We start from the raw sequence: 16,949 nt of genomic DNA on the forward strand, positions 1-16,949 counted from the left end.
CCTTCCCCAACCCGACGCAGAGAGATGAGAGGGCACGCCGTCCAGAGAGGTGGTGTGGTGACTGGCAGACGCGGATGGTGGGCGGGGGCGAGCTTGGGTTGACGTGATGCTCACATGACCGCCCCGGCGCAGATGTGGGCACCAGAACTGGAGCCCGCCCTCTTCCCCTGCGGTCGGGTCCGGAGCGATCTGTGAGCTCCTAATTGTTGCTGCAGGTTCTTTCAGGTCAGTGTGAGGCTCTTCGTCGCTGCTGCGGAACTCTGGAATGAGCGGGGGGGGGGTGGGGGGGACGAGGCAGGAAACACCCAGAGGAAAAAGAGTGGGGATGGGGCCCAGGTTCGAGGGAAGCGGGCCGGAGAGTGTAGAGATGGCGGTGGGAAAATGGCCAAGGGGGAGCTAACGTTCCAATTGGCAAAAGGGTGGGGACAGCGGACACACCTAGTACCCGTGTCCCGTTTCTCTGCACCTCCTTCTCGTTGCCCTCCGTCCATTTTGGAATCGGAGCTGGTGAGCTGCCCCCTCCCCCGCAGTGAGACAGTGGAAATAAACCCCTTCTACCAGTCCATGTGTAGAGAAAAAAAGTTAACCTCGAGGTTGGGGAGGCGAATGTCTCACCAGAACAAGGACACAGAGATCCAAAATTAGTTTGGAAAACGTCCTGGTCTGGTGCCCAAGGCTTGAAAAGAAATGGCGGCTGGAGTACAGCGGGGGGGGGGGGGGGGGGGGGGCGGAGGAGGCGGGGGAGGGAAACGTCGGATGAGGAGGGCCAGGATTCAGGAAAGGGACTCGAGTCCCTAAGCATCCACCAACGCACAGGCCCTGTCTCCTGTCTGTCTGCAGGTCTGCGTGTCTTTTCTCAGCACTTTGCAAGGCTAGAAAAGGAGGAGGAATCTGTTCAGAATCCCTGCAGGTCAGTAAAGGAAGGGGGTCTGTGGATAGGGACCTAGAGGGGTGGGTAGTATGGAGGGTACAGCACCAGCAGAATATGGGGCGCCACTTCCCACCTCCTAACACATTTATACACACTCTGCAGTGCTGAGCAAACATAGAGAAAATGGCAGGGCCTTGCCAGAGAAATAGTCTGGCTCACGTGGTGTGAGGGGAGAGGGTGGGCAGAAAGCACACTTAGGGGCTGGGCCAGGTCAGGGAACCCTGACAAGGGGAGCGTGCCAGTAGTATTCTGATGTGCATTCCACCCCCCAAGCCCTCAGTCTCCCTTGTCTCCTCTTTGTCTCCTCTTCTCCCCACCCCAGGACAGGAAAAGGAGGGGAAATCTCAACATGGGAAAAACTCTGCAATGAAAATGAAGGAATGTCTGAGAACCAAGGAGAGATGGAATGTAAAGAACAGCCACAGGATGTGGGAAGCCAGAAGTAGCTTGTACTTTGGAAGACAAGGAAAAGTTAGAAAACGAGAGGAGAAGACAGAAGATGAGGAAATACTAAAGGATAAGGAAAAGCCAGAGAGTATGACAAAGCCAACAGATGGAAAGCCAGAGAGTGAGGGAAAGCCAGAGAGCGAGGGACAGCCATGTGAGCGAGGAAAAACCAGTGAGCGAGGGAAAGCCAAAAGAAGAAAAATCAGAGAGTGAGGAAAAGCCAAAAGAAGAAAACCAGCCAGTGAACCAAGGGCTGCAGGAAGCGCCCAGCTGGGGACGATGTACCCAGGAAGGCCAAAAGAAAAACCAACAAGGGGCTGGCTCAGTGCCTCAAGGAATATAAGGAGGCCATACATGATATGCATTTGAGCAATGAGGAGATGATTAGAGAATTTGATGAGATGGCCAGGGTGGAGGATGAGGTGAAGAAAACCAGGCGAAGTTGGGGGGGTTTATGTGGATGCAAAAAAGCTTACAGGATCCCTTCCACCCGAGGGGCCCAAGGGAACTCAGGGGTGGCTGCAGGGCCCCACAAAGGGGCTTTGAAGACATTCCTTTTGTGTAGTGTCCCTGGCAGGCATTTGTCAGGCCACGTGCTTTAACCTTACGCTAATACTTGCTTTAGCGATCACTATTAGTCCTCGATGTTTCAGTAGTAGATTTTTGTCCATTGCATGGAAAAAATGTTTATGGCACATTGTAAATTAAAAAGAAAAAGTTTGATGAACCATATATATGCCATCAGTCCATTTTTGTAAAACTACAAAGGTATTTACCTAGTGATCTGTGTACAGAGAAAGCTCTGAAAGCTGTGTCCTGGTTATCTGTGGTGATTTTATTTCTGTTTTTTTTTATCCTGTGTATATTTTCTCCTAAAAAACACAGGTCACTTTCATCATGAAAACAATGAAATATAAAAAGTAGGAAAACAATGTATACCCAGCAACCAAAATCACTGTTGAGTTAGCTTATGGATGCAGTGGAGACACCTAAAATTCATGGTCAGGATGTAAAATGTTTTGTAAAACTCCTATTAAATTTGGCACTGGAAGTTGGAATACTCAACCTGGCTGTTACTACAGATCCATTGCTGTAAAAGACAGGTCTTGTCATCTGTCAAGTGGGGTAAAACTTGCCTTCTAAGGCTGTGGAGAAGATCAGATGAAGTAATGAGTGTGTGAGCTGTGTGGGGGCTGACTCCTACCGTTTGCCCTGCAGTAGCAGAACGAAAACTCTGTCAGATGTTTGGGAAAGGGATGAGGGAGGTCTCACTTGCGTCCAGGAATAAGTTCAGACAGGTAAAAGGTGGGGGTCACTCTCCTCTGGGTAATGCCATGTATCTTGGGCACTGTGCCCCTTCTGAGGGGCTCTGTACCCTTCTGAAGCCCCCATTGCTACTGGTGGGCTGGAGACCATGATGGACTAAGGCAACACTGTCTCAACAGGAAGGTGGAAAATTCCTTCTCTACCTACAATAGTTATCCTAATTCAGGTGGGTAGTATCCAATTGTTACTTGGGCCTTGATATTTTATAAAGATTTTTATAAAACATTGCTTTACAGAACTTTTGTTGGTTTGTGTGTGTTTTTGCATACAGCCATATCCACTGGATTTAGATACTGTAGATTGAGCCAGAAAAATCTGAGCACCTAGATGCTGTGCTGTCCTCACCTATTAATCTCTTGTCTGCTGACACTTTTTTCTTAGGAGGAATTGTCTCTCAGGGAATTCCTGTTAAGCCCTGCCTTACATTTGAACATAACCATCTAACTATGTGATTTACCCCCTTGGTTCTTCATTAGCCTTTTATTTGTCTTTAGTGTTTTTTAAATAAATTTTAATCTTTAGGACAATTGTAGATTTACAGAATTATTGCAAAGATAGTATGGAGTTTCTGTATACCCCATACCCAGTATCCTCGATTAACATCTTACCTTAGTATGGTGCATTTGTCACAATAAACCAATATTGATACATTATTTACCAAAGTACATACTTTATTCAAATTCCCTCAGTTTTCCCCTAATGTCCTTGTTCTGTTCCAGGATCCTATCCAGGTTACCACTTACATTTAGACATGTCTCCATACGCTCCTTTTGGCTGTGACAGTTTCTCCGACTTTCCCTGTTTTTGATGCCCTTGACACTTTTGAGAAGTACTGGTCAGGTATTTTGTATAATGTCCCACAATTTAAGTAAGTTTGATTTTGTTTTTCTTGTTACACATGGATTAAGTGCTTTTGGGAAGAGGACCACAGAGGTAAGTGCCATAGTCACCACATCATATAGAGGGTGCATGATATTAGGGTGCCTTGCTGGCTGAGTTGGTAGCACATGAGATTCTTGATCTTGGGGTCATGAGTTCAAGCCTCACATTGGGCATAGAATTTACTTTTTAAAAAAGGTCCAAGGGTGCCTGGTTGGCTCAGTTAAGTGTCTGGTTCTTGATTTTGGCTCAGTTCATGATCTCACAATTGTTAGATTGAGCCCCGTGTCAGGCTCTGTGCTGAGCGTGGAGCCTGCTTAAGATTTTCTCTTTTCTTTGCCCCTCCCACGCTCTCAAAATAAATAAATAAATAATAAATAAATAAATAAATAAATAAATATAATTGGATTAATATCAACCATGTTTATAACTTTTCTGTTTATTTCTGAGGTTTCTTTTTCTGCCTTCTCTAGTTTTGAGTATTTTACATAATTCCATTTGTCTTCTCTCTTAGTGTATCAATTATATTTATTTAAAAAATGTTTTTAGTGATTTCCCTCAAGTTTACAAAATACATTTTAAACTAGGATCACTTTCAAAGAACATTCTTCTGCCTCATTTATATGTGTATAGGCACCTTATTACAGGGTGTTCATCATTCATTTCACTTATCCATATGGTATAATCACTCAATATATTGTTAATATTACTTTAGACATTTATCTTTTTAAAATTATTTAAGAATTTTAAAAAAACTATTTCATTTTACTATCATTTGTTCCACTTCAACTGCTTTTTAGGAAGAGTTGAGTTGCTGACCTATATCAATTTTCTTCTGCCTGGAGAAAGTCTTTTAACATTTCTTTAAGGGAAGGTTTGCTAATCATCAGTTTTTGTTTGAGAAAGTCTTATTTCTCCTTCACTTTTGAAGGATAATTTTGTTGGACATAGAATTTTAGTTTGGTGGGTTTTTTTCTTTCAACACCTTAAATATTTCAACAGTTACAGAGATAGGAGTGTTAATGCTAAAATGGAAGATTTATTTCTCCTTGTAGTTCTGTAAAATTTTGATTTATTTATTTTCAGGTCAATTTAATAAGTATACAAGTTTTATTTTTATTTTATTATTTCTTTTCAGGAGTAGAAGTTAGTGATTCATCACTTACATATAACACCCAGTGCCCATCACCCATTTAGCCCATCCCCTGCCTACCTCCCCTCCAGCAACCCTCAGTTTGTTCTCTCTAGTGAAGAGTCTCTTATGGTTGCCTCCCTCTTTTTTCCCTTCCCCCTATGTTCATCTGTTCCATTTCTTAAATTCCACATATGAGTTAATCATACAGTATTTCTCTTCTCTGACTGACTTACTTTGCTTAGCATAATATACTCTAGCTCCATCCACATCATTGCAAATGGCAAGATTTCATTCTTTTTGATGGCTGGGTAATATTCCATTATGTGTGTGTGTGTGTGTGTGTGTGTGTGTGTGTGTGTTTACCATATCTTCTTTATCCATTCATCAGTCAGTGGACGTTTGGGCTTTTTCCTTAAGTTTCAGCTATTGTTGATAATGCTGCTATAAACATCGGGATGCGTGTATCCCTTTAAATCTGTATTTTTGTATCCTTTGGGTAACTACCTACTGGGGCAATCGCTGGGTCATAGGTAGTTCTATTTTTAACCTTTTGAGGAACCTCCATACTGTTTTCCAGAGTGGCTGCATCAGTTTGCATTCCCAAGTGCATACAAGTTTTAAAATATCAGGGCACCTGGGTGGCTCGATTGGTTTAGTGTCCAACTTCAACTCAGGTCATGATCTCATGGTTCATTGGTTCGAGCCCCGCATCGGGCTCTCTGCTGTCAGCATGGAGCCTGCTTCGGATCCTGTGTCTCACTCTCTCTGCCCCTCCCCCGCTCTCATTCTCTTTCTGTCTCAAAAGTAAATAAACATTAAAAAAATTTTTTTTTACAGGCGCCTGGGTGGCTCAGTCGGTTAAGCATCCAACTTCGGCTCAGGTCATGATCTCACAGTTCGTGAGTTCAAGCCCCGCATTGGGCTCTGTGAGCCTGGAGCCTACTTCAGATTCTGTGTCTCCCTCCCTCTCTGCCTCTTCCCCATTCATGCTGTGTCTCTCTCTGTCTCTCAAACATAATAAACATTTAAAAAAACTTAATTTTTTTTAATATCATAAAGTAACACTTATGTTTTGTAATGCTTTTTGCTTTAAAGTCTATTTTGTTATTGAACTACAATGACTTTCTTTTGGTTAGTGTTTTCATGTTATAATTTTTTTCTACTTTTACTTTCAGTCTCTATGTACTTTTATATTTCAGATGTCTTTTTTAAACGGTATATTATTGTGTTTTTTCCAGTCTGAAAATCTTTATTTTAATTGCATCATATAAACCACTTACATTTAATGTACTTACTGATATTAATAGATATAAGTTAACCATTGTACCAAGTTCCATCTCTGTGTCCTGTCTGACCTATGTTAGTTTTCTCTCCTTTAGGATTATTTTCTTATTTTTGCCCCTCTATTAGCTTAGAAGTTTTACACTTTTACTCTTCCTTAATGGTTTTCTGGCAATTATAGCCTACAGTCTTGGCTTATCAAAGGCTAATACTAATTTTGTACTTTTAATAGACTCCCCAAATAATGCCAGAATTTTAAATACATTTACTCCAGCTCTCTTGACTCATATGTTATTTGTCGATATGAATTAACAAGATATTACTATTTTTATGTAGTATTGATTTAAATTTACATACATATCTGTCATTTTATCTTTCTCTTTTTCTTATCTCCAGTATTCCATCTGGGATCACTTTCCTGTTATCTGAAAAATGCCTTGTATCATTCAATACTTTCTTTGGTTCATGCCTGCCAATGGCAAACCCTGTTTTTATTTATTTGTAAAGGTCTTCATTTCACCTTCAATTTTGAAGGTATTTTTGCTGGTTATCAGATTTTTGGCTGGCATTTCTTTCAAGTCATTAAAGCCATCATTCTACCATTTTCATATCTCCATTGTTGCTAATGAGAAGTTATCAATCAGCCTAAATTTTGTTCCTTTCAAGGCATACTCTATTTTTTTCTGGCTACTTTTATGATTTTCTTTGATTCTCTGCAAGTTCACTATTATGCATCTATGTGTGAGTTTCTTTTTATCCTGTTTGGGATTTCTTGGACTTAGATCTATGGATCAATGTCTTTCATCAGTTCTGAAAAAATCCTCAGTTGTATTCTCAAAAGTTGCCTCTGAACACTTCCATTTCTCTTTTCCTTCTGGAACTCCAAGTAAACATTTGTTAGATCTTGATCATGCCCTCCCATCTGTGTTTTCCATCTTTTTGAATACCTGTGCAGTTTTATGGATAGTTTCTTCTGAAATAATTTCTAGTTCTTTAATTCTCTTTTGAGCTACATCTAATCTGATACTAAAGCCATCCAGTGAGATTCTAATTTCAGCAAAGTGTTTTTGTAGTTTTAGAATTCCCTTTTTTTCACTTTTTCTGATTTCTAGCTTCCTGTTGAATTTTCAAGATTCGATTTTTTTTTTAATCTGAATTCACTAAGCATTGTGGTTTAATAATCTTTATCTGATGATTCGGATAATTGAAGGCCAACGGATTTGTGTTGGCTGTTGTCTCTACTGCTTCTTACTTATAATGTCCTTTTTTATTTATATTCCTGATGATCTCTCTCTGTGGACATTGTACATGAACAATTGTTGGTTGAAATAATTGGGGCCTAGGATGATGTATGCTTACTCCAGAGATTTTGTTTTCCTTGGTCAGGGCGTATAAGGGTTCTTCTTGGCTGGAACCACCATAATCTATTCAAAGCTTAAAGTTTACTAGTCCACCTAGATGTTGCAAAGCCAAACTAAAAGACTTTATGAGAGCTAGTTTATTTCCAATTTACACTTACCCTTTAACTGAAACATTTGAGGTTCCTAGCATCATATGGGTGATGGTTTGTTAGGAAACTCCCCCCCTTGTAATAAGCCTTGGGTTTGATTTTTGTTACTCTAGTGTCTTGAGTCAGCAGTAGATACAACTCAGTTTGTCACTGTTGTATCACTTAACTTCTATTCTTAACCAAAGATGCTCTCAAGACAAAGTTAACCATATGAGTACTAAAAGAAAACATGGGTGAATTCCTCTCTGACTTCATGTAGGAAATGAATTCTTAACTATGAATCAAAATCTAGATTCAATAAAAGAAAAGTTTGATAAATTTGACTTTTTTATGCATGGCAGAAATATATTATATACAAAGAAGAAAAGCAACTCACAAGCTCGAAGTAAATATTTGCAACATATATAACATAAAGGCATAATATAATTGATGTAAAAAGAATACTGAAACCTGAGGGGAGAAGGACCAACAACCCAATAGAAAAATGTAGAAAAGACATGAACAGACAATTCACAATGATATTAAAACTCAATAAACATGCAAAGTAAAATACCACTGAGACACTACTACTCACGTATCATGTTAGTGAAAAGAAGTATTCTAACACATGTTGGAGGAGGTGTGAAGAAACAAGCACTCTCCTATACTGCTGGTAGGAAAGCAAAACACGGGTCTAAGACTCAAGGGAGAGGATAGCCTGGTGATGGAGATTTGAGAATCATCTGTGCTTAGAGGGAAATGAACAGAAATAACTCAGGGAGAGAGAACGTGTGGGCTGAGGAGAGAGGAGGCCCAGGAACACAGCTACTCAAGGTGGTAGCTCTACTTTGGCGGACACTACCACCAGAGCTCTGGAGTCTGGCAGAGCCTGTCTTGAAAGCAGCCTGTGGGATTCCGTTGCTGAGTGCTCTCGGCAAAGTCGGGTACCCTCCCTGCGATCAGCTGTCACACCTGGCAATGACGTACCTCTCAGAGGGATGCTGTGTGAGGACCTGAGATGCGCGCCAGGTAAAGCACCTGCGGTAAAGAAGCCTCTGGGCTGCCCTCTCGGTGACCCCCTTTTGCCACACTGCTCCCCACCGTCTGTGGCTGGCTGGTCCCTACGGGATGGGGATGAGGGGGCGGAGCGGGGTGGGGAACCGAGCTTGGGTGACGCGGCGCTCACGTGACCGGTCGGGTGCCGACGTGGGCAGCAGCCCCCGCGCCCGCCTGTTCACCCACCCTGCGGTCTGGTGCCTGCGCTGTCCGCTCCCGTCGCCCGCGCAGAACCAGCTCCCTGAGCTGCCCGGGCGGCGGGCGAGGGGCCGGCGGGCTTTGGCGAGCCCGAGGAGGCACAGGGCTGCCCCGGGCCCCGCAGGTCCCTCAGGTCGGTGTGAAGGTGGGTGCTGCCGGTGGCCCCGGGCAGGGGTGGAGGTGGATGGGAGTAGGATCTGGGAGCAGCGCGGGGTGGGGAGGGGTCCGGGAGGTTGGGGAGGAGGGGGACGCGGCGGGGAGGTGGGCAGATGAGGAGGGAGCATCTTGCAGCAGGCTCTGTCGCCTCCTTGACGCCCCTCCTCTGCGCTCTCCAGACATTTTTCGACCTGAAATGGGAGGGGGGCGCCCCCGCAGTGCGACAGTGAAATGTAGACAGACATATTCTAGAAATAACCCCCTCTCACACTCTGCACCTAAGTGGAAATATTGACCTCCGCAAAAAGAGGGTGAGGGCGGGCGGCTTGTCTGCAGGGGAGGGGGTCACAGAGATCCAAACAGTTGGACAGCATCCTGGTCTGGAGCCTGAGGCCTGGAAAGTAATGGCGGCTGGATGCGGGGGAGGTAAGTGAGGGAAATGTTGCATGAGGAGGGCCCAGATTCAGGAAAGAAACATCAATTTGCTGAGAGCAAATTGCTGAGACGCCCTGCCCCTGTCTCCTGTCTGTCTGCAGGTCTGTGTGTCTGTCCCCAGCACTCTGCAAGACTAGAAAAATAGGAAGAACCTGTTCAGAATCCCTGCGGGTGAGTGAAAGGAGGGAGGGACACTGGACAGAAACAGTGAGGGGAGGGTGTAGAAAGCACAGCTTGGGCAGAATTTGAGAGCCCCACTGCCCATCCCCCACCACATATATTGCACACACCCCACCACGCTTTAGGATGGTAGAGAAGATGGTAGGGCCTGACAAGGAAATGGTTGGCTCTCAAGTGTGGGATGAATTGTGGGGTAGAGGGTGGGCAGAAGACACACTTGGAGGGCTGGGCCAGGTCAAAGGAACCCAGCCAAGGGGAAAGATGCCAGTACTATCAGGACCTGCATTCCACCTCCAAGCCCTCAGTCTCCCTTGTCTTCTTTATCTTCTCTTCCCCTTACCACCTCACCACACCCCCCAGTACAGGAAAAGAAGGGGAAATCTCAACATGGAAAAACTCTACAATGAAAATGAAGGAAAGCTGGAAATCGAGGGAATGCCAGAAGATGAAGTAGATACAGAAGATGAAGGAAAATCAGATGAGGAAGAAAAGCTGGAAGTGGAGGGGAAGCCAGGGCATGAGGGAAAGCTCCAGAATGAGGGACAGCCAGATGATGAGGGACAACCAGAAGATGAGGGAAAGCAAGAAAAGCAGGGCAAGTCTGAAAATGAGGGAAAACCACACAGTGAGGGCAAGCCAGAATCCCTGGCAAAGGCTGAGAGTGAGTCTCGGGCTGCCGAAAAGCGCCCAGCTGAAGATTATGTGCCTAGGAAAGCAAAAAGAAAAACGGACAGGGGGACAGACGATTCCCCCAAGGACTATCAGGAGGACTTACAGGAAAGGCACTTGGGCAGTGAGGAAATGATGAGAGAATGTGGAGATGTGTCAAGGGCTCAGGAAGAGCTAAGGAAAAAACAGAAATGGGTGGTTTTCATTGGATGCAAAGAGATGTACAGGATCCCTTTGCCCCAAGGGGGCAACGGGGTGTCAGGGGAATGAGGGGCGGAGGTAGGGGCCAAAGGGGCTTACATGATATCCCGTATCTTTAATGTCTTTGGCGTTCATTTCTGATTTCTCTAATGAGAATATTGCTGATCCTGCTTTTCCTGGCAGGCATTTGCCAGGCTATGTGCTTTAAACTTAGGCTGATATTTTGCTTTAGGTGTCACTCTTGTTACCAGCAGCCTTTTGATCCAACTACAGTGTTCTCTGTCTTTCATTAGGGGATTTTCACCCATGTGCATGGAAAAGATGTTCATGGTACACTGTTAAAATAACAATAAAGAAAAAACAGTTTTCAGAACCACATATACAGTATCGGCCCATTTTTGTAAAAATATAAATGTTTGGGGCACCTGGGTGGCTCAGTCGGTTAAACATCCAACTTTGGCTCAGGTCATGATCTCACAGTTCATGGGTTTGGGCCCCACATCAGGCTCTGTGCTGACAGCTCAGAGCCTGGAGCCTGCTTCAGATTCTGTGTCTCTCTGCTCCTACCCTGCTTGTGCTCTGTTTCTCTCCCTTTCAAAAAATAAACATTAAAAACTTTTTTAAAAATATATAAATGTTTGCATAATGGCTTTGTGCATAGAGAAAGTTCTGAAATGTGTACGCTAAAAAGTAGGTGATGGTTTTTCCTGCGTGGTAGCCAAAAATAGGTCTCATCTGTACTCAAACATAAGTCCAGTCACCTGACCCCTCCATGCCATTCCTCTGTGAGCGTGCCCATTCCCGTGCCTTCCAGAATGTAAAATGATAAGTAAAACTTGTGTTATCTCTGGGATTCATAGCTAGAGAAATCAACCTGGTGGTTATAACAACAGATCCAGTGCTGTAAAAGTCAGTGTTGTCATCTGTGAAATGGGAATAAAACTTAACCTCACAGATTGCTGAGTGGATCAGATGGGATACTGAGTATGTGAGCTATGTTGGGCTGGCACCTTTGCAATAGTAGGACCCTGGACTGCCAGACACTCAGGAGAGGGCTGAAGTTAGGTCTCACCTGTGCCTAGGAACAAGTCCAAGCAGCTGAGAAGAGGATGCCATCTTTCTCTGGATATCTGCTGGGCATTCTTGTTCTGCTCTGCCCTGTATCCTCTACTAACAGCTATTGACATGGATTCCTCATGATGACAAAGCCCCTCTGATTCCCTATAGTCCCCAAAGGGCCAAAGTACCTACTGGACTGCCATAGGAGTGTGGATAAAACCCCTCTCCCAAATTCAGAATTGTGCCTGCTCAGATGGTAGTGCCCCACAGCTAACTGCTCAGAGCCTGGAGCCTGTTTTGAATTCTGTGTCTCCCTCTCTTTCTGCCCCTCCCCCACTCACACTCTCTCTTAAAAATAAGTAAACATTAAAAAAATTTTTTTAAAGATCCGAAAGTAATTCAATGGAGAAAAAGATACTTGTCAATAAATGATTCTGGAACAATTAGATGTTGTCTTAGTTCTGGCTGCTATAACAGAAATACTATAGACTGTGTGGCTTAAACAACATTTATTTCTCACAGTTCTAGAATCTGGGAAGTCTAAGATCAAACCACAGGTAATTTGGTGTCTGGTGTGAGGCCTTATTCCTGGTTCATAAAAAGATGTTTTCACATGACATAAGGTGCCAAGGAGATTTCTGGTGTCTTTTTTTTAATGTTTATTTATTTCTAAGAGATAGAGAGAATGAGGAAGATGGAGAGGGAGAGAGAGAATCCCAAACAGACTTTGCGCTGTCAGCGTAGAACTCAATGTGGGGCTCAAACTCATGAACCCTGAGATCATGACCTGAGCCAAAATCAAGAGTTGGACACTTAACCAACTGAGCCACCCAGGCGCCCCCTGGGGTCTCTTTTATAATGGAACTAACCACATTCATGACAGCTCCACCACATGATCTAAACACTTCCCAAAGGTCCCACCTCCAAACACCATTGGATGTTAGGATTTAACATACAAATTTTGGGGTTACACAAATATTCAGTCTGTAGCAGACATCCATATACAAAAGCAACCTACCCTTGCCTCATACCATATACAAAATATGAAGTCAGAATGGTTCAAATCAAAATGCAAAACCTAAAATTATTAAAACTTCATTTAAAAATAGGAAAAAATATGGAATAGTCTGTAGCTGCAAAGTAAAATATTGATTATTTAATGTTTTAGTGGTTTAAAGACTTTGAAATTATTTTTCTGCCACTATCTACTTAATACGTACCAGTTTTTCCTACTAAGAAATAGAAAAAGGAAAATTCTAGTGATAAAACATTTAAATGCAGACAATAAGGGGCACCTGGGTGCCTCAGTCAGTTAAGCATCTAACTCTTGATTTCAGCAATGCTCCCTCTCTCCCCTGCTCACCTTCTCTAAATAAATAAATAAATAAATAAATAAACAAACAACAAACAAATAAATAAAATGCAAAGAATAAAATTTAAAATATTGTTAGAGGAGCACCTGGCTGGCTCATTTGGTGGAGCTTTACAACTCTTGATCTTGGGGTTGTGAGTCCAAGCGTTTGTGAGTTCAAGCCCCATGTTGGGGGTAGAGATTATTTTTAAAATACATGAAATAAAATATTGTCAGAAAAATAGGAATAAAGGGGCAATCTTGGGTTAGGTAAACATTTCATAGGGGTGCCTGGGTGGCTCAGTCAGTTAAGCATTCTGACTCTTGATTTCAGCTCAGCTCATGATCTCATTGTTTGTGGGATCAAGCCCCGCATCCAGCTCTGCGCTGATAAGACAGAGCCTGCTTGGAATTCTTTCTCTCTGTGTCTCTCTCTGTCCCTCCCCCACTCATGCTCCCTCTTTCTCTTTCTCAAATAAATAAACATTTTTTTAAAAAATTATTCAGAGCTTGGCTCTCTGAGCCCCTCCCTGTCTGTACAGAAGTCTGGTCATCTCAATTACTTTTTCAAAAGTTTATTTATTTATTTTGAGGCAGAGAGCAAGTGAGTAAGGGGAAGAAAGAGAGAGAGACAGAATCCCAAGCGCAGAGCCCATTGCGTGGCTCAAACCCATGAACCGTGAGACCAAGTTCTTGCCTGTTTCCAACCACTGGGAGGATCTTGACATCTAAAGGCTACTAGGACACATTCCCTTCTAAATGGCCCATATCTATATATTCAGATAGTGAGTGTACCCACTGGGGGTGTCTGCCACAGAGGAAACTCTCAATAATTGGGAGACAAAAGACGACCATCTCTGTAGATATCATCCAGTTTTTCCTCCCAACAATCCCAATGTTTGCTCAGTGAGCCCATGTAAAGTGGCCAGGGAAGCAAGAACAGAGCTATGCAAGAGTGCAACAATATTGACTTTCCTTACCAACCTGATCTGACTACTGTCACAGCTGAGTACAGAACCTGCCAACAGCAGAGGCCAGTGCTAAGACCCTAATATGGCACCATCCAGGGGGTACCAGACATCCACTTGGGAAACATTGATTACAGTGGACCTCTTCCACCACAGAAAAATGGTGCTTTGTCTCTAAATGAAAATAATTACATTTTCTTAGATACCAGTTTTATTGAGATATAATTCACATGCCACAAAGTTCACCCCCTCTTTAAAGTATACAGTTCAGTTATATTAGTACATTCACAAAGTCGTGCAACCATCACGTTTTAGAATATTCTCACCATCTCCCAAAGAAAACCTATATGTTATCAATCACTACATATTCTACTCCACCACCAACCTCACCCTACCCAGTAACTGGCAACCACTAATCTACCTTCTTGGCTCTATGGATTTGGCTATTGTGGACATTTCATACAAATGGAATCATACAACATGTGTTCTTTCGTGACTGGCTTCTTTTACTTAACATAATGTTTTCAAAGTTCATCTATGTTGCAGCATGTATCAGTACTCCATTCCTTTTTACTGCCTATTAATGTTCCATTAGATGGTATATCACATTAATTCATTCATTCATCAGTTGATGAACATTTGAGTTGTTTTCATTTTTGATTATGATGAATAATGGTGCTATGAACATTTGTGTAAAAGCTATTGTTTGAACACGTTTTAATTCTTTGAAGTATATATGTAGGAGTAGAATCCTGGGTGATATGGTAACTCTATGTTTAACATTTTGTGGAACTATCAAATGTATTTCAAAGTGGCTGCACCATTTTACATTCCTACCAACAATGTATGAGTTTCCAATTTCTTCACATTCTCACCAGGACTGTTATAGTCTTTTTATTTTATCTATCCCTATTGATATGAAGTGGTATCTCACTATAGTGTGATTTGCATTTCCATAATAGGTAATGATATTGCACATGTTTTCATGAGCATAGTCACCACCATTTGTATATCTTCTTTAGAGAAAGGTCTACTCAAAACATTTGGCCACTAAAAAATAAATTCAGTTACTTGTCCTTTAAATGGTGATTTAAGAGATCTTTATATGTTCTGGGTAAAAGTCCCTTGTCAGACATTTGATTTGCAAGTATTATCTCCCATTCTGTAGGTTGATTTTTAACTTTGTGGATGCTGTCTTTTGAAGCACAAAAGATTTTCATTTTGACTAAGCCCAATTCATCTATTTTATCTTTCATTGCCTATGCTTTTAGTGTCATGAGAGTATTATAGGCTTAGCTCTTATACATAGAACTATGATTCATTTTCAGTTTTTTTAGGATGTGAGGTACGGGTTCAAATTAATTATTTTGCATGTAGCTATCTAGTTGTCCTAGCACCATTTCCTGAAAAAAAAACTATTTTTTCTCCCATTGAATTGTCTTGGCACATTTGTCAAAAATCCATTGACCATAAGTATGAGGGTTTAGTTTTAGACTCTGAACTATATTTAGGGTTTAGTTCTAGACTCTGAACTATATCTATATGTCTATCCTTATGCAAGTACCACACTGTCTTGATTATTGTAGCTTTGTACTAAATTCGGAAATAGAACTCTGAGGCCTCCAATTTTCTCTTTTTTCAATATTGTTTTGAATATTCTGGGTATTTTGGATGTCCAAAAAATTTTTGAGATCAACTTGTCAAGTTCTGAAAAGATGTCAGCTGGAACTTTGATAGGGGTTGCAGGAAACCTGCAGGTCAGTTTGGGAAGTATTGCCAAGTTAACAATATTAAGTCTTCCAATCCATGAACACAGAATATCTTTACATTTATTTAGGTCTGATTTAATTTCTTCAAACAACATTTAAAAAATTTTCCAGTGTACAATGCTTGCATTTCTTTGGTTATATTTATTCTCAAAAAAAAATATTCTTTTGGGGGAGCCTAGGTGGCTCAGTCGGTTAAGTGTCCAACTTTGGCTCAGGTCATGATCTCATGGTTGGGGAGTTCGAGCCCCACATCGCATCATTAGTGGGGAGCCCACTTTGGATTCTCTGTCTCCCTCTCTCTCTTCCCCTCCCCCACTCACACTCTGTCTCTAAAATACAAATATTTAAAAGAATTATTCTTTTGGGGGCACCTAGGTGGCTCAGTCAGTTAAGTGTCTGACTTTGGCTCAGGTCATGATCTCACCATTCATGAGTTTGAGCCCCATGTCAGGCTCTGTGCTAACAGCTCAGAGCCTACTTTGGATTCTGTGTCTCCTTCCCTCTCTGCCCTCCCCCACTCATGCTCTGTCTCTCTCTCTCTCTCTCTCAAAAATAAACATTAAATTTTTTTTTTTTTTTTTTTTTGGGACAGAGAGAGACAGAGCATGAACGGGGGAGGGGCAGAGAGAGAGGGAGACACAGAATCGGAAACAGGCTCCAGGCTCCGAGCCATCAGCCCAGAGCCCGACGCGGGGCTCGAACTCACGGACCGCGAGATCGTGACCTGGCTGAAGTCGGACGCTTAACCGACTGCGCCACCCAGGCGCCCCAACATTAAATTTTTTAAGTACTCTTTTTTATCCTATTGTAAGTAGAATATTTTCTTAATTTTCATTTTCAGATAGTTCATTGCTAGCACATAGAAATACAACTCATTTTGTATGTTGTTATGGTATTCTGCAACTTTTTTGAATACACTTAATAGTTCTAAAAGCTTTCTTGTGTGTGCATACCTTAGGAATATCATTTACAAGATCATGCTGTCTATGAGCATAAATTTACTTCTTCCTTCAAATCTAGAGCCTTTTATTTTTTATATTTATTTATTTATTTATTTATTTATTTATTTATTTATTTATTTTTAAATTTTTTTTTTCAACGTTTATTTATTTTTGGGACAGAGAGAGACAGGGCATGAACGGGGGAGGGGCAGAGAGAGAGGGAGACACAGAATTGGAAACAGGCTCCAGGCTCCGAGCCATCAGCCCAGAGCCCGACGCGGGGCTCGAACTCACGGACCGCGAGATCGTGACCTGGCTGAAGTCGGACGCTTAACCGACTGCGCCACCCAGGCGCCCCTATTTATTTTTTTACCTAATTGCCCTGCTAGAGCCTCCAGTACAATATGGAATAAATGCATGGGGCTAAAATATTCTTGCTTTGTTCCTGATCTTAAGGAAAAAGCATTAAATCTTTCAT

At 42.3% G+C, this 16,949-nt stretch overlaps 1 protein-coding gene and 1 pseudogene across 1 annotated transcript; both read left to right on the forward strand.

Moving 5' to 3' along the window:
• Window positions 1-206: 206 nt before the first annotated feature.
• On the forward strand, window positions 207-2,939 carry TCEAL4 (transcription elongation factor A like 4; the record flags this gene model as incomplete). Its single annotated transcript, XM_030304827.1, is given in 9 exon segments — window positions 207-225; window positions 841-910; window positions 1,254-1,357; window positions 1,360-1,418; window positions 1,421-1,531; window positions 1,533-1,605; window positions 1,608-1,637; window positions 1,640-1,814; window positions 1,816-2,939. Coding segments are annotated over 9 exon segments (750 nt in total), but the record flags the coding sequence as incomplete, so codon positions are not given.
• Window positions 2,940-8,308: 5,369 nt separating this feature from the next.
• Window positions 8,309-10,763, forward strand: LOC115507387 (annotated as a pseudogene).
• Window positions 10,764-16,949: the final 6,186 nt, after the last annotated feature.

This window comes from Lynx canadensis, chromosome X (genome assembly GCF_007474595.2).
Source record: "Lynx canadensis isolate LIC74 chromosome X, mLynCan4.pri.v2, whole genome shotgun sequence".
Taxonomy (NCBI): domain Eukaryota; kingdom Metazoa; phylum Chordata; class Mammalia; order Carnivora; family Felidae; genus Lynx; species Lynx canadensis.